At 40.8% G+C, this 21,567-nt stretch overlaps 1 protein-coding gene across 1 annotated transcript in view; it reads left to right on the top strand.

Annotated features, from left to right (window-relative positions):
* Nucleotides 1-21,567, top strand: part of fmn2a (formin 2a) — a 35,672-nt gene that overhangs the window by 2,781 nt on the left and 11,324 nt on the right. The window contains exons 2-10 of the mRNA XM_056394723.1: nt 2,388-2,551; nt 6,342-6,494; nt 7,781-8,619; nt 9,173-9,314; nt 13,782-13,869; nt 17,162-17,223; nt 20,854-20,945; nt 21,033-21,162; nt 21,265-21,411. Of these exons, the coding sequence (XP_056250698.1) occupies nt 2,388-2,551; nt 6,342-6,494; nt 7,781-8,619; nt 9,173-9,314; nt 13,782-13,869; nt 17,162-17,223; nt 20,854-20,945; nt 21,033-21,162; nt 21,265-21,411 (1,817 nt within the window). The remainder of the gene's footprint in view (nt 1-2,387; nt 2,552-6,341; nt 6,495-7,780; nt 8,620-9,172; nt 9,315-13,781; nt 13,870-17,161; nt 17,224-20,853; nt 20,946-21,032; nt 21,163-21,264; nt 21,412-21,567) is intronic.

Raw genomic sequence — 21,567 nt, forward strand, 5'->3', positions numbered from 1 at the left:
AAAAGCCCAAAACCAGCAATATGTTAGTCCCTCTCTCGATTCCTTCCGACTTCCAAACCTATTTTTGACATTCAGCTCCAAGCCTATTTGTTAATGTAGACTCATTTACCTAAACCAAAAGGGAACTGTAGTTTTCAGCAAATGTTACTCAAACATAAATAAATAATGCATTTGTTGGGGAATATTTTCAGCCGCTACAGATTAGATATGCAGGAAAATAAGGGTAAACAACAGTGCCCATGTTGATAGTAACGAAGGAACATGTCACCCAGTGTAATGGTTTCATTCATTAATGTGTTTTTTCCTAGTGTTTCAACAACAATGGAGGTCTGTGGCACAGAGGAGTAACCTACGTCAGGCTTTAGTTCATTCCAGTCATAGTGGGACCAATAGTTTTGGTCTTTTCATGGGATTTGTTGACAGTTGGAGAAATATAGACTATCGCCAGACTTGCCCTTTAACGTAGCAGTCTATTGTCTTCATTTTATTGACTCCTCCACTCTCACAAAAGCAACCTTTTCCTGACCTAGCGGTGTATCGGGGGAGAATAAAAATCCTTCCCTTAGAATATTTGAGATAGTTCATTATTTATTCCTATTGTTGCTGGGAATCCCCAGTGGGCCGGATGTGACTCACATTAGTTTTGCTCTGAGCCCCATCCTCATTTGACATTATGCAATGGTATTGTGAAATGATTATGGTAATTGCCTAGTGATTTAAATCCTAATGACTTACAAATTATCACATTATACAATTTATCGCAGCGGGAGTACTAAAGTTAGGATTTAAAAGTACAATAGCTCATGAAAACCATGACGAAACCGTGGGTGTTCTTTATTGAGAAGTGTTTTCAGAACAAATGCCTCCTTCTAATAAAACAATGCCACTCTGTCCTCCTTTCTGTTGTGGTGCTGTTCAAGAGCTCAGCTGCTCTCCACTGTCTGCGCCTGTGCTCATAAATCAGAGGACCGAATGACAACACTGCCACCCACCCACGGCGATGCCATCCTCTGATTCCACTGGCCCAGACAAAACACACACACACACACAAACACACACAGTGCACACTTGTGGATGCTAAACCCAACTGACAGTTTATGTGCATGACAAAAATAAATCATGATATGAGAGCCACAGACATTTTGGTGCCTTTACTGTATCCACACAATAGAGATGGACTGTATCTTGAATCCACATTAATATCAATTGTAGGATATGAACTGTTCTGTTTTTATTCACAGATTCTGGCTATTACACCAGTCCATCGCACACTTATTCAGCACTTCATGTGATACCAGTTAATTCGGCAGATTTTCCATGTCACATATGGCCCTTAGGAACAACTGGGAAGAGGAAAGGGGGAAATAGGGTTGAACAATATAAAAAAAATAACAACACATTCCCTGAGACTGATCACACAGATTCTGGATCTAAATTCTTGAACCTGAACTGATTTGACTCTGGATTTGATTTCTGTCGCACAATTTCCGAAACATTACAGCATTAGCCTTCAGACTGTTTGTCCTGAAAGTCCTCAAATGAATGTGTGCAGGACAATGAGTCATGGGACTTTGTTAATTCATTTGGTGCTATCCCCTGAATCACATGGTTTAAAAAATATTAAGTTAGTCTAACAACATTACAAACTCACCGCACAGTGTTTCAGGGTTGGTCTTTCTGAAGTAATAGAGCTGTGTTTATTTTTCAGGCTCCATATCCTCTGTAGATGTCAATAGCTTTTCCAACCCCTAGTGATTACGTCTATTCCTGCCATCATCAAGAAACAGGATTCTCCCTTATCTGGGATCCAGAACTGCTCCGGGACTTTGAGATTAAGATAAATTTCATTAATATTCCTCACAGCCTAAGCTCGCTTTTCTTCCTTACTCTGGTTTCCCCCACTTTATTATATTCAAATGCAGAATTAACAAGCCCTACAACCACAAGGTTAAGCCATGTGTGTTTTATCTTTTACAGCCAAAACTCATTTTTTAATCATATAAAGTTCATCCATCACTGTTTTTAAAACCAAAATAGTAGTTGTAAAAACTGAGTGATATTATTAGATATATTGTGTGGTAGCATGCATCTTGAATATAATTTGTCAATTCTTTGTGCTGCACAATTAACAGCATCTTCCTCGTCACCCACATGTAAATGGTGTGAATAGAGTTTGCAAATGAAGGTGTTTAATTATCACATATGAAACTGAGACATCTCTATTTAACTCTTTGTTAAGCTATCTAAAAATAAGTAGTATAAAAGATATTAATTACAGTCCAGAATCAGGATTAACATATCTGAGCATCCTTCTCCACATAGAAAAAGGAGCTTTGTGTTCTCCAGGCTAGTTTCATTCTTGCATTGCATCTCTCTTCTGTTCTCAGGTCGCACTCTGTTGGACAGGCTGTGTATGCATCATGGAGATGGGTCCACAGAAGAAGAGGCAAAGGAATTGTGTCATCGAATGTTGGTCCAGGGTGTGTTGCAACCATTCAGTGAGGGCTCCGCAGAGCTCCATGGTGACAGCAATGCCTCAGGAGTCTTTAATGTAAGACCTTTCTCATCACTGTCTGTCATCACACTTGTTTTACAAAAATGACACAAGCTTTCTTGCTTCAGCTTGGCTCAAAGCTGAATAGACTTCTCTGTTTTTGAACACTGTACAGTCAAATTAAAGAGGAATTATAGGATCAGTCAACATTGATTTTTTTTTTTTTTACCTTAACTTTACCTCAACTGTAGATTACCAAGTTGTAATGTATGATTTATATTTCTCACTTTACCTTTTTATACCAATTCATTGCGTGAAGATAGTAGAACATTGGCTGTTACACAAAGGAGAACATGTGCTTATCAGATGAAATACTCAAAGAATGCAGTAGTGATTACCTTATATGCATTATACAGAGTCAGTTCAAAGCTTATCCAATATGTTTCCATATATATATATATATTGGTGTGTTACTGTGATTCATCCCACAGACAATTCATTATCTGAAGAGCAGTGGTGCATGTAGTCAGAGTGACCATGTGAAAGTTGATTTCATGAATCTTTAATTCTTCATTCCAGTAATGCTTTGCTCAGACCTAATCTCGTCTGCATCACATTCCCTTGCACAGTTCTCCACGGTCACTGTCAAAGCCATTTCTGTCAAATCCCCCCTCTAGCTGCGTCCATCTAACTGAACTTCATGTTGGTAATACTGCAGGTTTGGGTTAAGGACGTATAACTATGGAAACATTTAATAGAAATTATTATGTCATTATTGTTATTTTTACCTACTGTAGCCATGTGGCTCTACAGATGGCAGTATTGGTCAGTTCACCACTTTGGTCTAGACTGAAATATCTCAACAATTGTTCAATGGTTTGCTATGAAATATTACACAGACTTTTCCTCTACCGCCAGCATGAGGTTGACATTTCTGGTTTTGAATGAAACCCCTTGAATTTTCCTATAATCATCAGGTCAAAATTTAATTTGCCCAATACTTTGATTTATGACCAAATACCTGGAAAACGATATTTTCCAGTCAGCCTCATTTGTACTTTGAGATTTGTGTTAATTAGCAAATGTTAGCATGCTAACAAACTAAACTTAGTGGTCATAGTAAACATTTCCTACTATACATTAACACGTTAGCATTGTCATTGTGACCACATTAGCATGCTGATGTTTGCATTCGTCTCAAAGTACTACTGCTAGCTTGGCTGTAGGTCTTGTAATTTTGTATATCAAAGAATGTCATCAAATTAGTGCTGCACAATGCACCTCCCCCACAGAAGAACATTCATGGACATACACATTACATGCTCATATGCATATCTAAATGCAAACAGCTAAACTCACACGGACAAGAGCAGGATTACATGCATGCTCTCAGGCTGTTTTTGTTCCCATAAATACAAATCTCTCATATCCAGTCACATTTTACTCTTCTTGTGTAGCGTGCACTCACGTTAGGGCACAAATGCAGAGTGCTTTCTTTTTATGTAAAACTCTACCAATGGTCCACAGTTGCATGAGTGTGTTAAAGACACATGTGCACATATACAAAAGGACAGCCCGAGACACCCATACATGTTCAGACATTTCCCTCGCATGGCTGGATTAATAGCATTCCCTCTGACACTCGCTTAGTCACACACACACAAATGCACACATACACACATCTGTGCTTGCGTAGACCATCTGCTGACCATGTTATGTAATAACTCCACGTGCCCTGGGCTCAGGCTGCTCTTCCCCAGCAAAAAGCTCCTCACTCTCTCAGCTTGGCCTGGAGTCCTGCATTATTCAACTTGACCAAGAACAACCTTTGCTGTGGCCATTGAAAGTACAGATCTTCTTGTTGTTGCTTTCTGTCTTTCAGCTAATCTCCCTTTTAAAGTAAATCATCAATTTGTCTTTGCTTCTCTGCAACCTTTTCACTTAAACCCCTTTAATATCTCAAACCTTTATACTTTCCATTTTACAGTTAGATTCTGTCTTAAAATGAATCACTTACTGCATCACCTCTGTCATCTCTTTCTCCATCTTCCTTTCCTTTTATATCCACTCGTATTTCCTTTTATATCCACTCATCTCCTGTTTGTCCTCCACTTTGCTACCTAAATATGGCATTGTATCAAATTTCATCACTGTTTTTTGCTAGCGTGAACAAATGTGTGAGGGATTTGTTTCTTGTTCTGCAAACTGCCTGAAATTAAATACTCCACCAGCTTCATTCAGTCCAAAAATGGGATTTAAGGGAGGATGAGTATAAAAGAACCGTATAAATCAAGTGTCATCCCTTTTACACTTGGCAAAACATAGCTGAGTGGATAAATACTAATTAGTGGCATTGGCTCACATCAGTCTGGCATGCTTTTTGTACCTTGTGTGCGTGACTCTTTTCTGGCTGTAGGTCAGGTTACCAGAGTTCAGCTAATGGGTTTTGTCCTGAGAGAAACCCTCAGTGCATGTTGGGAAATGTAGGCTTCAAGTCTCTGAAAAAGATTAGCTATTTGTGCTCACACATGATTTACGTGCACATTAAATCTTTACACACATTAAGCAGATTTATGTGATCTAACTGTTCAGTGATTCGCTTTTCAATGTGGCATATTAGCATATAATTTGTCTCTGCGTGGCACTAAGCTCTACACGCCACTTTCCATGGAAAAAAAATTACTTTCTTTATTAAAATCTAAAGCACACCAGTATTTAAGAAAATTAAGGAAAGTTCAAAACAGCTTTTCGAATAACTTGGTTATTATAGCTTTGATATATTTCACCTTTGTACTGGGTGGGAACATGCTCACAACTGGGTCCTTTGAATGACCCTCGTAGTATTTGTGGATGTCTGTTGTCATGCCTGGTATGGTCTTTACAGTCATTAAAATAAGTATTGTAACATAACATGAATACAAATGCACTAATTCTCAGTTTATAATTAGTTGTTTGTTTGAAGTGATTAAGATTTTGTACTATTTGAGAAACATGCTTTACCATACATTAAAATAATTAGACAGTTTTCATGGAATACACAACAACACTGGCTAACAAGCAGTTGTAGCTTAGCATTTTTATTTGCCATTTGGACCGAGTGACACACATACATAAATTAACATGCTGCTGTGATTGTGGAGTACTATCTTTTGTTTGGCACTTAATGAGAAAATTAAAAAACCTGCTGCCAAAGAAGCTCTGTGGTTGCACACTGTGTTGAGGCATCTTGAATGCAGTCTTGCGAACAAATGTCCAAGTGGTCATGAAGTGGACCATTTGAAGAGAGAGGGAGGGGGAGAAGGAATGCAGTAATAATTCTTTCAGTGTGTTTTTGGGCTCAGTTTTTAATCTCTTACTACTGCCCTTCAGTAAATGAGGTCCAACAGCACTTTTATTTATGTCTATTGGCGACATCATGTTTCATGTTTTTGTTGAAGACAAATCTAGACAGGACAGCGAACTCTGAAAACCTGAAATGATCAAAGTCGTAGTCACTAATTATTGTACATTCCAACTTGTGTAAACAATGCTATGAGACTATGAGACAATAAGTAAGAGGCCAAGAATTAGCTTCCACGGTCTGTTTTTTGGACTGGGTGCTATTGACTATGCAAAAGGGGGGAAAAAAAAAAACTTTTGATTTTACTGCTGCTTATTATCCTCAAGTGTTTCCACATTCGAAATCTTGCACAAAGAGCTACCACTTAACTCATATCCCAGGTGGATGTTATTTATGTACTAGTACTAGTCCTTGGAGGGAGCAAGTAGTTTTAAGCACAAACATCTGACCTTGGACCTGATCTCATTCACAGTACATGCACTTGCTTGTTTTCTGAACTGCATGCAGGAGGAGCAGCTGTACACCTGGACATCTGTAGGCCTGCCAGTGTCCTCCCACCTGTGGGAACTCTACGGGGGGCGAAGCACAGGCAGAGTGCAGAGCTTGATATCCCCTTTGAATCAGTCTTCAGCGAAGACACCAGGAGCTCTACACTCTCAGGTTGGTTGCATCATCTCTTCGTCTCTAAATATTTAATAGCGTGTTTGCCCTGTCTGCACTCTGTGCTTAACGCTCGCTTTGATTTATGGTAGAGCCTTTTGTTTTACTGCTAACGTCAGCTTTTCTGTTTTTATTTTCGTGAACGTTTGTCTGTACCTCCTACTTTCATTTTTTACTGTAATCATATCAAAAGCAAATTAAAAAATGAAACTTCACAGGTTATTATATAAATACGTCTTTCTACAAGAACCACTTGCTGACTGATGAGTGAATGCCTTCCTTGTATCAGAAGACTGGCATGTATTTATTTAAAGCCTTAAAAAAAAACAATTTCAATTGAATTCACAAATATATAAATGAAACACACAAACAAGACAAAAACTTACTGCATCATTTTAAGCACACACAGCTAAGTAAAGTTCTCTATAGGTAAGGTGGATTCCTAGGCTCTCTTCCCCTCAATAAATTCATATTTTGTTTATTTTACAAACCTTATGTCAAATGTGTTGAATTGTCTGAAGAGATTTGAAACAAATGTAGAAATATGAATTAGATTTGTAAATATAATCCATTTTATCCATACAAGATTATAAGGCATCAAAGGATGTGATTGTTGCTTTTATGCATATTTGATATTATTTTGAAATCTGAAACAACATTACCTGTGTTACCTGCTCATGGAATACAGTGAACCTCAGTCCCATCACTCACAAGTTGCTCTGGATAGGCTGCATCAGCTGCAACTTATTATTTGTCCACCAGAGGTCAGGCTTGTCTTGAAAGACTTGTTAGATTGTCGCAGTGAACCTCCCTCTTTCCCAGAAGACTTAATAAATTAGGTAGGCCATACTGACTGAACATTCTCCTTAAGATTCAACGATGTGACCACAACTGGGGAATGTGTACTAGCAGACACAGACCCTCCCCATATGAGGCCCAAGGAGACTCACTGTCTCTGGGGTCAAATCTCTCGGGATCCCCTCATCCCTGCTCTAACCAGTCTGGAGCCAGAGGTCTGATGGAGTCTAGACATAATGGACTTTCTTGACCCTTCTTTAGCTCTTAGCTCTCTCGCTAAGCTCTTTCAGTTGTTGGCGTTTCTATTGTTTGTAAAGTAAAATTTATGTGTCCAATATTCAACAGCAAATTTGAATCTGCTTCTCAACATGTAGAGTACAAGTTAGGCTTCATTCCCTGTTTTTAAAGAAGGTTTCATGTAGGAAAGACACAAACAATACAAAGTAGTTGTGTGTTTAGTGAAAGTCACCTCTCTTGTTCTCTGACAGACAGAGTCCAGCAGGTTGAAATCAGGTCAGTCTTCCTCAGAGGATGAAAGCGGTCTCATCCCTCAGCTGGAGAGGACCATCGATGACCTGCGGATTAAGATTGCTGTGTTGCAGGGCCAGCAGGCTTCCTTGGCAAAGGGCAGCGGGGATAATATGGGAGCTCTGGGTGCTGCCCACCACAAGGCCTCACAGATAAGAGGGGGAAGATTGGGGAAGATGACCCAGGAGGTGTCTGTCCAGACCTCGCCTGTGGAGGAGGAGTTTAAGTTTGACGTGCCTTTCAACAGAGGATCAGGCAGCGCGTCGTCCTCTGTTTCTCCCTCCATCCCCAAATCGACAGAGAGTTTTGTTTGCACATGCAAACAGAGGCAGCAGAGCAGCACCCAACCAGCTCCTCTGCCCCCACCTCCCCCTCCCCCTCCCGCCTCTGGTGGTATGCCCCCACCTCTGCCACCACCACCACCACCTTTACCAGGAGGTGTCGCTCCTCCTCCACCACCACCTCCGCCGCCCTTACCCGGTCTTGGACCTTGTCCACCACCGCCTCCCCCTCCTCCTCCACCACCAGGTTTTGGACCTCCACCACCTCCTCCCCCGCCTGGTTTCGGACCACCACCCCCACCTCCTCCACCGCCTGGTATGGGCCCACCTCCGCCACCCCCTCCGCCTGGAATGGGCCCCCCACTTCCACCCCCACCCCCAGGCTTTGGGCCTCCACCACCACCAGGCTCCATGCCCTCCATGATGGTCCAGGAAGCTGCCCCCGCCAAGGCTGTGATAGAGCCCCCCAAGCCAATGAAGCCACTCTACTGGACACGCATACAGCTGCATGCTAAGAAGTAAGGATATGCTGTATAAAGTGAAGATAGACATGGATCATTTGCACTAAGGTATGCTCTGAACAGTAGAGAATTGAGAGGAAGCTTGTCCACTTAAGATAAAGATCGGCCACATGCTGTGATGGCAATAGAGCTGCTAACCTTGTGGAAAATGAAAGTGATGCAGTCCAGGCATTGCGGTCAGCACTGAATTGACTTGAACCAGGTTTCTTTCCTTAATAAGGCTTGGAAAATTGTAGTTGAATAAATGTCTAGAAATAGACCACTTGATTTATTTGCAAGTAAGGAACTTGATACTGAATTCTAAATGTAATTTGTTGGCTGACAGATTTGACAAGTGTATAACTTATGGATTTTTACTCTGCTAAAGATGACAAATGAGCGCCCATAAAACATCAGAAGAGACTCTAGAAATGTCAGAAATGCCTGTTGTGGTGAAATAATAACATGAATTACTTTATAAAAGTGGCTCCACTTTTTCAAACAATGCATGGCAGATTAAAGCTTGCCCACTTGCCCACTGTGAATAATTCCTCTTTCCTCCTATCTTTAGACAAAGTGACTCACTTGTGTGGGAGAAAATTGAGGAGCCAACTGTGAACTTTGAAGAATTTGTGGAACTATTCTCCAAAAGTGCTGTTAAGGAGAAGAAAAAGCCAATTTCAGACACAATCAGCAAGTCCAAGGCCAAGCAGGTACTGTACGTTTTATGGTATTTGTGTGTTTGTCTCTACATACAATAAACATACAATATAATGCATCTGTGCGGATTAGTTTATGTATACATTGCCTGTGTGTGTGTGTGTGTGTGTGTGTGTGTGTGTGTGTGTGTGTGTGTGTGTGGCTGGGTCACCGTAAAACGACACTCTTCAGGGCTTTTCTCATCTTCACTATTACTCCTCTTGTTCCCTGCTCCTCTCCTTCTCTGCTCACTGTCAGTGTCTGAGTTGCTTTGAGTGACAGGAGGAACTGCTACAGCCAGACAGTTATTATGTGGTGTGAGCTCTGGCTCCCACCCGACTCCCCCGTGACCATCAAGTGGCACTGAGCCAATGTCTCGCGTGCGGTGAGGAAACCTCACGACGGTGATGACTGTCGAGAGAGAGAGCGAGGGGTGAGAAGGAAAAAAGGGAGGGAGGGAGGGAGAAGCCTGGGAGCCGTATTTCATGATGCGGTTCCTCCCATTGTGCTTTCTGTACGACTTAGTTTAATAGTCAGGCTGTTTCCCTCCCTAATGCACTTTATGCCACTCCATCAATCTACAAGTCAAACATTTTGATCTACAATTTAAAGCTGGTCTAGTCAAGATTTATATGTTAATGTACTATTCGCCCAAATTATGTGTCACAAATCACAAATAATGTTGCACTAGGGAAGACTGCTTCACCCCTCTAATTGAGACCCAGTAGAATCACATGACAGATTTTGTTGAGATGAAATGTGGACGTTGGTGGGAAATCTTCTTAGTTTATGGGAAGTGATGGATTGAAACTTGACACCAAAAAAAAATATTGAAAGGCAGCAGTTGAATGAAAGTTTGACTTGCAAAAAAAAGGTTGCACTCCTCTACTCTTAACATAGTAAAAAAACAAAAAAACAAACATAATAATAATTTAGGTCCAATTGAGTTCTTTCTGAAGCCACATTGCATCTTTAAAAATTAAGTTTCCAGTGCTGTATTTACCTTTGCCACATGGTCTATTCCAGGTGTCTGTGGAACAGCTGATGTCCATTGGGCCCATTTTTGCATTTCTATTGTCTCCAGCTTTGATGCTTGTCACTTTAAGGAGACAAGATAAATCTGAAAACAGCTCAGTGGACTCAAATCTAAGATGCAGGAGCCTTACTAAGTATCCAACACCTAGGTGGCTGGCATTTAAATGCCGCCAGACAATATAAGGAATGACTTAGATGCCACTTCCAGCACGACAGGTGTACGGTCCACAGGGTGGCAAACAGCTGAAAACTGTCAAGATAAATAAACACAAACACAAGTCTGTCAGAGAGACAGAATATGGATCAGAAATCATACTTGAGCCTCAGCCTCTGTGTTTACTAGTTTCATCTGCTCACGGGTTCACTTGAGTGTAACACTTTTGCAATGCTCAGTGATGTGATCCTCAAGCTGTGAAGAGTCCTGAGAGTCCTGTATAAGAAAAGCCACAAGCATGAGCTACTTCTGTGTTTTTATGAGGAGCATGCACATAGCAGGAAGCAACTTGATAACTGCAGTAGCTAAGTTAAAGCTCTTTCAAGTGCCTTTCAAATGAATGGAAAATTTGTCTTTTTTGAAAATTGATGCAGTCTATATGTGTATTGCTTTGAGATATGTAACAGGGTGATAGCAGCTTGTGTTCTTTGTAGTTATCACAAGGAGTTGCAAAAGTTTTCAGATCCTACATATAAAGGGTATAAGTCTGAATAGAATTTTTAGTTCATTTTGTGATAAGAATTTTTTTGTAAGTCATTTTTATTTCACAAATCCAGTCATTAATGCCACCTAATCCTATTGTTCTATACACTGTTTCAACCCAAAATTAATCCAATCATTGATTCAATAGGCAAGATACACAGTCAGGAATAAATGATAAATAGATGTTAAAGGGAAATAATAGCACAGTAGAGTAACTGGGTCTGAACACACAGAAATAGTCATGAATGCTGCTCTAACTAACTGAAGCTGAGTACACAGTATACGATAGGTTCTACCACTAACTCACCTTGCAGCTTTGATCCAATAGAGCACAAAAGTCAGCAGCGAAGAAAAAACAGTAGATAAGCTAACTAATTTGCCCTTCACAGGGAAAATCACACTTTCGCACAGGAATCCTTCTTCAAACACACTTCAGAAATAGCAGTCATCAATCATGTTGACACTCCAGGAGCTGTCAGATGATTGCTTCCACACAATATAGACACACAACAGAGCAGAACTACACCTGCAAGCTTAGATGTAGTGCTATTGGTTTGATAGGTGATGACACAGCAGGGAGATGGAGAACGACCAGAGTGTATGTCCTCTCCTTGCTGTGATGTTCTGATTGATAGAACTGTGAATAAGTAAGCTACCACATCATGAAGCAGCTCATGTTGTGGTTGGATTGCTAAATTGTGGGAGACAGGAGACAAATTGAGTTGGGTGTGGGTTTAATTCCCTTGGTCATCACTGCATGAAACTGCTGTGGGTGTTCCCCAACACCACAATGGGCTGAAGATATTGAAGTAAATAACGGCAAAATAAAAACATGCGCAGAACTGTGACTGACCCCAATTTGGAGCCAACCTTTGACATTTCCAGCTTCCAAGAGGACCGGCCCCCAAGGCCTCAAGACGATCGATCACATCACCTACCGCTTGCAGCTCTTCCCAACCCCCTGTGTGTTGTGAGTTCGACTGTTTCGGTGATGACAGGGAACAAGCATCTTCTGCAGAACTGCCGCTAGAGAGCAGCTTTGACGTCAGCTGGCAGAGGCCAGTTTAAAGGCCTCTGCAGACAGCAGTGTCAAATGTGAAGAAATACGATCATAATCCAGAAACAAGTGTTTACCCTTGCGGAGCTGTTTTACAGTGTATGCTGCTCTCCGCAGTACACAGTTTATGCCTCCTCAACGCTCAGTTTTCCTGCAAGAAAATAGAATTCTAAAAGAGGTTAAAAGGATAGTCTATATGATTGACAGTCGGGCTACAACTCACAATTATTTTCATTATTGATTAATCTGCTGATTATGTTGTTTGGTAATTTTTCAGCCATTTGGTTAGTAAAATATTAGAAAATAGTGAGTGATGCTCCTGTTGTGCCTGGCCAACAGTTCAAAACCACAAAGAAAGAGAAGAAAGAGGAGCTGCAAAACGTCACATTCAAGAAGCTGACACTACGGATTTGGCATTTGTGGCTAAAAAATTAAGTAAATAGGCTAATTAATTAATCACGAAAGTATTTTCAGCTTGATTTTCTGTCAACAAATCCAGGGGCTTTCAAAGTCTGATACTGCACCCCCCAACCCACATGCAGGGTAGTTTTGTTGTCCTAAAAGGTTACTGTCGAAATTGTTAGTCACGAAAATACTTTCAATAACTGTGGTGGTTCATGAATCCAGCTGTGTTTCATTATAAAATAATAAAATAGTAAAGTGATCCTCTGTAATATCAGGCCACTCTGCTAGGGACTAAACTACTGAACTTAATGTAACTTAAAACTGTTTGTACATTTGGGAGACTCAGGTCAGCTGATAAAAGTTGACTAATGGCCGCCTACTACATAGCTGCCATACACTAGCTATCACAGACTCACTGTGGAATCATATCTCGGACGGCCTGTCCCCTGAAGCTGTGGCTGAGCCAGGAAAACAGAGACAGTTGGGGCCTGGTGATATAACTTCCTGTGTGTTTGAGAGGTCTGTGGTCTGTGTGATCTGGTTTAGATGGAAGCATTCTGTCTGGATCGCAGTAGGCTACGGGTTTCCTGTCCTGTTCCTTCACCATTTCCAGCTACCCAGCACACACTTGTGCTTACTTAGATGAGCACTGGCTCATAATGGCCCCCTTGGATCCAGTTTTGCATGCATAATAACCACAATGGCTTGATATTCAACTCCTGGCTGTTTGACAAGTGGAAGCTATTATTATTCAGCTAACTTTTGTTAATATTGCAGCTTTCAGGGCAGTTTTCTACCTGGAATACAATTGTTTTGACCACATGTTATTGTAAGTTTTGATGGACTTCTTTCCCCTTTAAGAATATATCTGTACTCTGTGATTCCACAAACTAATATGTAAAAAAAAAACCTTGCACATTCCTTGTATGTTTAATCAGTCGATCTGCTTAGCAAATAAGCCTGTTGTGTAAATGACCTGTAGGTTTTTAATCACCAGACTGAAAGATGATGGATGTGGAGAATTGGAGAAAAAAGGAAAAAATTATTAATCACCGTAATTCATCTAGACAGCATTATAATTTTCCTAATGTTTGCGGGTGAATAGTATTCAGTTTTCCTCCCACAGAAGGAAACAGACGGAGAGAAGGGATGTTGCTGTCTTTTGTTTCCAGTTGGTTATTAAATGTTTTGTCTGCAAGAGTGCGTCATGGTATATGGAGTATTAACATCTCTAGTCTATCTGACCTCGTATAACCCCACTGCTCATGTGTCTTTGTTATTTCTTAGGTGGTGAAGCTTTTGAGCAACAAGCGTTCACAGGCTGTGGGTATTCTGATGTCCAGCATTCATCTTGATATGAAGGACATCCAGAATGGTAAGTGTTATCATGTAGTCATGTATCTGACTCATATTTTGGGAAGTGACACAGGTGATAGTAAATTGACACAATTGTGCGGACGGTAGGATGTGTCTTCTCTCTGTAGAAAGTGTAGCTGTTCTGCCCTGCTGATTTCGAAAGCATGACTACTGTCATAGTCAATGTGGGGAAACGTTAAATAGATATAATAGATTATATATTTTCGAATAGTTTCTAAAACATACAAATGATAATACTGCTCTGATATTCAATGTACCTGTATTTCACATGAAAAAAAATCTGCTTTGTCACATAAACTCGTTTCATCAAGGGGGGTGGCAGTTTGTCTGTCTACCTCTTACGTCCAGACAGCAATTTCTCAACTACTATTGGACAAATAATAATGAAATTTCATAAAGATTTTCACGGTACCCAGAGGATGAATTATAATCACTTTGCTGATCTATTGACTTTGTGACTTGGGCCACCATGAGGTTGACAGATGCTATTGGATGGATTGCCCCGAAATTTGGTGCACCCGTTCATGCTCATAAACACGCTGATCACTGACATCAAACCCAACTCTGAAAGCACAACATTTTGTGAAACATATTCTGTACACAGAATGTAAGCCACAGTGTTGAGATTTTTTGACCCTGTCTGACATAAAATACAATAATATTGAATACTGGCTGAGGTCATTGCCAAAGGTTAAGCCTCTCTTTAGTAGTTAGCTTTATCACAAGTCATAATGTTGCGAGGCACATGAAATGGGTTTCCTTTGTTACTTTCTTCGCGCCTGTTTTTCTTTGCTCTCATTTTGCATAATCTCTCCCCATCTAACATTCACATCATGTTTCTCAGTTGCTCTCTGTCTTTCACTGATGAGTTGTCACCATCTTGTCTAAACGGCTTTGTTAAAATGAAGTCATTCAGGAGATGTTGATGGGAACAGACTGTCTTCCTGTTTTAGTTACTCTCTGATTGCTCGCCAGTCTTCGCTCATCCATGTGTCTAAACACTCTTCCTCTTTCTTCCATCCTGTTCAACCCTCCTACGGCAGAGCCTTTATTACGGCTTCAAATCTGTTATCTCAATGCGTATGGAAGTTGGGTAGGTTACATCAAAATAAATGTGCACCACAGAAACCATGGCTGGTACATATTGTACACTTGCACAGCAATAAACAGTGACTGTGTGCTGCTATTTCATTAGAAGTATCTTCAAAGCATCTTGTGGACTGAATTTTAACTGTTCTATGTTTCAGTCTTTGGTCGCATCCATCTCAGGTCAGAGTGGGAGGCCAAGCGAGGGCCACTCTCATCAGCACTGTCATTCATCTCCTATGTTAGGACAGTTTTAGCCATAGTACATAATTAGCCCTGATTGGAAACTTCAGTATATCATGGAGAGCCAGATCAGAGAAAAGATATCTCTCAGTATATGTGCTAGTTGTTCCTCAGAGCAGTAGGATTCCAACTGCCCTGCACAAGCAAAATAACCCTAGAAAGTGTTTTTTATTTACTTTGTCATGGATTTTAATTTAAGGATTTTTAGACATATATTAGGCAAATGATTATAGCCATAGAAAATTCATTGTTTCACATAATGAAGAAAACTCAAAAGACATATTAGCAATGCTAGTGTTTTCCATTTCCTAAAAAGATCTCATGTTCCCTTGTGCCATCAGAGGTTTACGATGATTAAAGAATCCAAGTACAATTTGTTTACTCAAGAAGATTCATTCATCAGAACGTTATAATTATTGTGAATCATTATATTTCCTCTTGATTCCATGATGAAGAAGTCGACTAGTAAAGCCCTCATCCCTTGGATATATCTCTGACTTGAAAAACAACTTCTGAATCACTGATTCAGATTGTGTCTGTTCTATGACAGCGCGATTGCTCAGTGAGAAGTCAACACATTTTTCTGTTCCTCACAGCTGTTGTTGTTTGTTCTCAAGACTTGGCCGACACTCTGCATGTTTCATAGGACACTTCCGTGCGGTGTCTGCTTCCTGTGAGGGTTTGGAGCGCCAGTCACAGTATTAGATGGTGGTTGCTGGCGCCATGCTGGGGTTGAATGTGGTATAGTCGGGGTAGACCCAGGCAGATGGGTCTGGCTTATGGTCATAAGAGGTCTGTGTCAGAGTGATGATACGGCTTTCTCCCGTGTCTTTTAAAACCCGTCTCCAATCAAACCAGCCAGCCAGACTCTGGTTCAGATAGTAATGAAAACCAAATGGTTACAAGAGAAGAGTGCGAGAAACAGAAAAAGGGAGAGTCGGAGGGAAAGGAAGTTATTTCTGTGGTGGCTTTGGAAGAGGAGACAGTGTGAAGAGTTTAGAGAGTGACAGCAAAGAACTGGGAAAGTAGGAGTGGATTTGCCTTGTGGCTCGAAAGTGAAGAGATTAAAAAGGTTACAGGAATACATACAGAGAGAAAGCAATATCAAAGCTAAAAACATGACACGGAAGTGACTGGATCTATACAACAGCCACTTCAGGCTTTTTCCCCTTTTTCTAATTTAGTTTTTCTCTTGATCTTTCATATTCTTGTTTCTTGTGTTGGTGAAAAGCTTATATGAAGTCCAATCATATTCAGTGTCAAGGCATAAGATGTGATGCAAAGTGAACATTGTGCACGAGTGTATCTCAACAGCAAATCAGCAGATCAAAACAATGTGAGTAATTTGGACACCCACAGCAGAGTGAAATACATATATAGGTGTCGAGTGCTTCACTGGGTGACTGCGTACAGCAACACCTCAGCCTCAACACCGCAGACCCCCGGGCTCTGTTTGTCTTTAAACATTTACTTTCAAAGGATTAATGCTCGCGGGCGCCAGGTCCTCGCGCCGAGACAAAAAGGCGACACCAGGAATTCAAACACAGGAGTTCAAACACAGATCTTTGTACCTTTGACAGATTTCTAAGACCTCCCTATTTATGTTTTAGTTTGTGGCCCCTTACATGCGATCGTGATGAGAGCTGATGAGTACGTAACTCGCAGCAAACGGCTCATGATGCTTCATGTGGGCCATGGAGGGAGAATTTCTGCCCTTGTTTCATGCCGCTTTCAGCCTTAGCAAAAAACACTCACACTTGAAAAGGTCTTCTGTCACTGTTTGTGATTGTTTTTACAGCCAACGTAAAATGTTGTAATCTAGAGGTTGTGAGAGTGAAGCCCTGTCTGTGCTGGTTTGATTTCTGACTTGTTAACGGTGTTAAAGGTAACCGAGAAATGTCATGACATGCTTTAGCGTTAACATTAACATTAACCATGTCATCCTCTCCTTCCATCCACAGCCGTCCTAAATATGGACAACACCGTGGTTGATCTGGAGACACTGCATGCCCTTTATGAAAATGTGAGTAGAACAACATGCTTTAGCACTACTTGGAATTGGAGCTATGTCTTTATGGTTACAACAGTAATAAACATTTTTTAAATCTTGCAAATTTTTGACTTTGAAGGGGGGATGATGAAGTCTCATGTGGACAGTGGTTTCAGTAAAGTCAATAGACCAGTGAAAAGACAATATCCCAAACTAAATTCATTTCTGGACTTTCCTGCCAATGCTGAATCATATAAATACACAGTGTTGAGCAACAAGCCCAGTACAAAGTAACACCACTGACAGCTCAGGCTGATCTTGACTGCTGCATTCAGTCTTGGAAAACCGTAGCTTTTTCTTCTTTCTTTTCCTCTGTGGTTTGCTGTAAAAGTATTATTTTGGAACAGTTTGCTTGTGAGAAATAGAATGATTTATGGTTACACATTTCATGCCATATATGAATAACAGGCAATCATTTTATTAAAGAATGAAACTTAAGAAGACTCAACAAGCTGTGTTATCAACAAAATGGCAGAAAATCATTCATCAGCTGTTTAGTGTTGTTTTATTTGGCGCTTGACTGAGGGTAAACCACAAAACACCAACTGCTATCCATCACAAGCTACCTTTCCAAGATTATCAAAAGCTGAACTTTTGTATACAGTCTAGGTGGGGGAAAATCCACTTTTTAATTAAATTAGAATATCTCATTTAAAGCAAGTCAGTCAGAGATGCCACCTCTCTGTGAACACGTTTCTCTATCTGGAGGTCTTATTCCATGTTCCACTTGAAAGGGTGAACTAAAGGAAGTGTGCATTAGATACCAAAACAAACAGGCGAGCCACAAACCGGACGGGTATGTGTGCTGTTTGACAGCAGAGTCAGTCCTGTATAGGTCTGTCTGCTGGAGCTGGGAGGGGACCAACACTTTTCCATAGTAAACATCTTCTTTTTTTTCACACTGGATGTGATTGATTCCATTTTCATAATTCCCCTGTGCAAAGGAAATGGTAGTTGAGAAACACCAGTGTTTGTGTCACAGAGCTTCTCTTGAAAGGGCTGGTCTGTTTTAAAAAAGAGAAAGAGATACTACACTGAGCTTTGCCAAGTGAAATCACCACATTGTGTCGTATAATATTAGCATAGAAAGAATTACAGAGCTGTCATCACTATTTTCCAATATGTCTCCATTTTGGCTATGAAGGGCTCCCTGTATATAGTAAATACATATTCATCAACTTTCACTGATAGAAAACCTTCCCCGCCCAGTGGAAACGGTTCAGGACCCGTTCGAAGTCAGGTCAGTAAAGAATGAAACATGAAAACGGGCATGTTTTCCACATTTCAACTGTGATACAGTTTTAAGATGCTGTGAAATTCCTGTGAATTGCTTTTTGGCACAACTACACAGGAGAGGCCTGGACCTTTGGCTGCCAGAGGCATATTAATAATGTTGATCATGGGAATGAGACTGAGGCTTGAGACAAGCTGTAGTTATGAACCAATGTGTCATAACTGAGGATCAAAAGTCTTCTAACCTCTCCACTCACCCCAAGACTTCAAGCCCTCTCCCTCTCCCCCTCTCTCCTTCTCCCCCTTATGGCCTAAGGCTATGTTATTGGGTTGAGGAGCCAAATTGTTTCTCTTTTGTATTGCGAGACTCCATCCTGTCTGTGGGTCTCTAGCCCCCTAAACCACAGTTGGCAGCACAGTCAGCCTGTCTTGAGGAATGCGAGGGGCTTCTAATGGTTACACCCTCACTCACTGTGCTAGGAGCTAGATCACACACTGCTCTCTCTCATTTTCTTTCTTCTCACACACACAAACATGCTCACAAACAAACATGTTGACCCATACAAATGTGCACAAACCGTACTGTATATGTACACGGAGACAGAAACACACACACAGGCGGGGACAGAGTCGCTCAGTCTATGAGCTGCGGATTACAGCCACTCCTGTTCTTTGAACAATAAGCCACTGCCATTAAAGGGGTCACAGTGATAGTGGGACACCACTCCCTCCCCTCTAATATCACAAGCCATAATCTGGGCCCAGACTATAGTTGTCTGAAGTTGAAGTTCAGACTCCTTTCAGCTGAAAGTAGCTAAATGTCATGGAGGTCAGTTAGAGTCATAGTCCCTCCTACGAATTTTAACACAACAAATGATCACCTCATACAATTTTTTTTTTTTTTTTAAGTCTAAATATATATTTACATGTTTATTACATGATGCAATTTGTCATTTAGGGGCTATTGTTTGGCAGGTCAGTGTACAAAGAGTCTCATAAATGACATTTCATTGAAAAATGAGTGACATAAATAATGATTAAGCCCCGGCTGGCTCTGTTTAGCCCTGTGCTAGAAACCTGGCTAATGAATACCACTTGGCTACTTCTGGAGTTCTGGCATCACAAATATCATCCTACTTTCCTTTGCATTTGATATTCCACATGGGACTGTATTTCTCATGCTAACAACCGCTGCAACATGCCCTAGCAATTCAAAGATCACACGCTAATGCCTACTTGTCCCCAATTACACCAAACACTGCTGGGCTCTGCTGCTGCCCTTTGAAAAGGATCTGCTTTGTGTTAAATATATTTACACTTGAAAACATCTCGAGAGAAGGCGAAGGAGAGCTTGCCCTCGTCGACAGAAGGCGGCGGTGTGTAGAATACTAATCGGGCCCTCAGTCCGTTTGATGCTGGTGTTTGATGTTTTCCAAGGATCCATGCTGAGGCTAAACCCCAGAGAGAAAGATGGAGAGAAACAGAGGGAGAGACCAGACTGCTGAGACTCAGACTTAGGGGGTCTATGGGCTCTGGAGGGACTGGGAGAGAGTTTACATTCTCTTCCTGGGGATGGTTTTATTGTTTTGCCCGTCTGCGTGAGACACATTAACATCTATTGTTTTTGCCTCTTGTGAAACGAAGGGGCATTTCTGGCCTGCTTTTTTAAACCACCTTGTATAAAACTGTGGTCCAGAGCCTGACAGCAGGGTAATAGTCAGGAATGTAGTCTGACTGAAAGCAGCTCTTTAGCATTTATGAAACTTATATTGTATAGGCTGGCATACGGTACCAGTTTATGTACTAAACGGCACAATTTGAGAATTCTTTTACACTTGAGCTAACGTTTGTCAACAAAGAAATAAAAGAAAAACAAACCCACCTCATTAGGGGCTCTGGAGCTTTTGATCACATCGCATGATCTTCATCAGCAGATGGAGTTTGCCAGTTTTCGTGGAATCGTAGATGTTCTAGACTTCTCGTCCATGTTGGCTTGAAAGAAAAAGTTCAAGCTTCATTCTTGACCTTGAAAACCGCAATTGAAAAAACAACATTACCTCAAGGTCCATTTAGTAAGTGTTCTGGAGCTGTCGATCGTATCACATGATCTTCACTAGCAAAAAATAAGTTTTATCTAGACTATCTAAGTATTTATTTAATAGCACCCAGTATACAGTATATACATTTACAAACTTTCTATAATACCAATGCTTGGATCAATTTTGGTCTTAAAATTACAAAACCTTGATTTAAGTAAAATAAATAAATGAATAACATGGCATTGCATGCATTTTTATTAAGTACGTGGGTTTCACATAACTATTACCTACCTATTTCCTGCTAGAATAAATTTGCGTTTTCATCTTACAGAGAGCTCAAGATGATGAGATGGATAGCATTAAGAAACATATTAAATCATCCAAAGACAAGGAGGATGCCAAGCCACTGGACAAGCCTGAACAGTAAGAGCCAAGTGTACCTTCTGAACCAAATTCATTACAAGTCATTAAACAGATGTGTTATAGTGACTGATCCTGTCCCTCCATCAGGTTTCTATTCCAGCTATCCCAAATCCCCAACTTCTCCGAACGGGTGTTCTGCATCCTGTTTCAGTCAACTTTCCATGAATGTATCACCTCAGTCCTCCGCAAAGTAGAAATCCTTCAGAGAGTATGCAAGGTGAGCCACTGACCTCTCTCGTTTAATTTTCTTTACTGTCACTCAGTTTAACTTTCATGTCTTCATCTCATCTGTTTGTGCATGTATTTGTGTGTGCACCAGTCTCTCCAGAGTGGTCAGTGTGTATTGCAGGTGCTTGGCCTGGTGCTGGCTTTCGGCAACTTCATGAACGGAGGCAATCGGTCTCGAGGGCAGGCCGACGGCTTCTCCTTGGACATCCTGCCAAAACTGAAGGACGTTAAGAGCAGTGTGAGTCTGCGTGTTCCAGGAGTAAAAGCAAACATCACTCACACTACAGGAACAGACTCTAAATGAAGTGTTATTCTCAAACAAACGGGAAGTGTATATATGTGTAAAATGAGTAAAATAAAGAGATAAACTCATGTAATTTTTGTGCACCCACAC

This window comes from Seriola aureovittata, chromosome 14 (genome assembly GCF_021018895.1).
Source record: "Seriola aureovittata isolate HTS-2021-v1 ecotype China chromosome 14, ASM2101889v1, whole genome shotgun sequence".
In the NCBI taxonomy this organism is placed as follows: Eukaryota; Metazoa; Chordata; class Actinopteri; order Carangiformes; family Carangidae; genus Seriola; species Seriola aureovittata.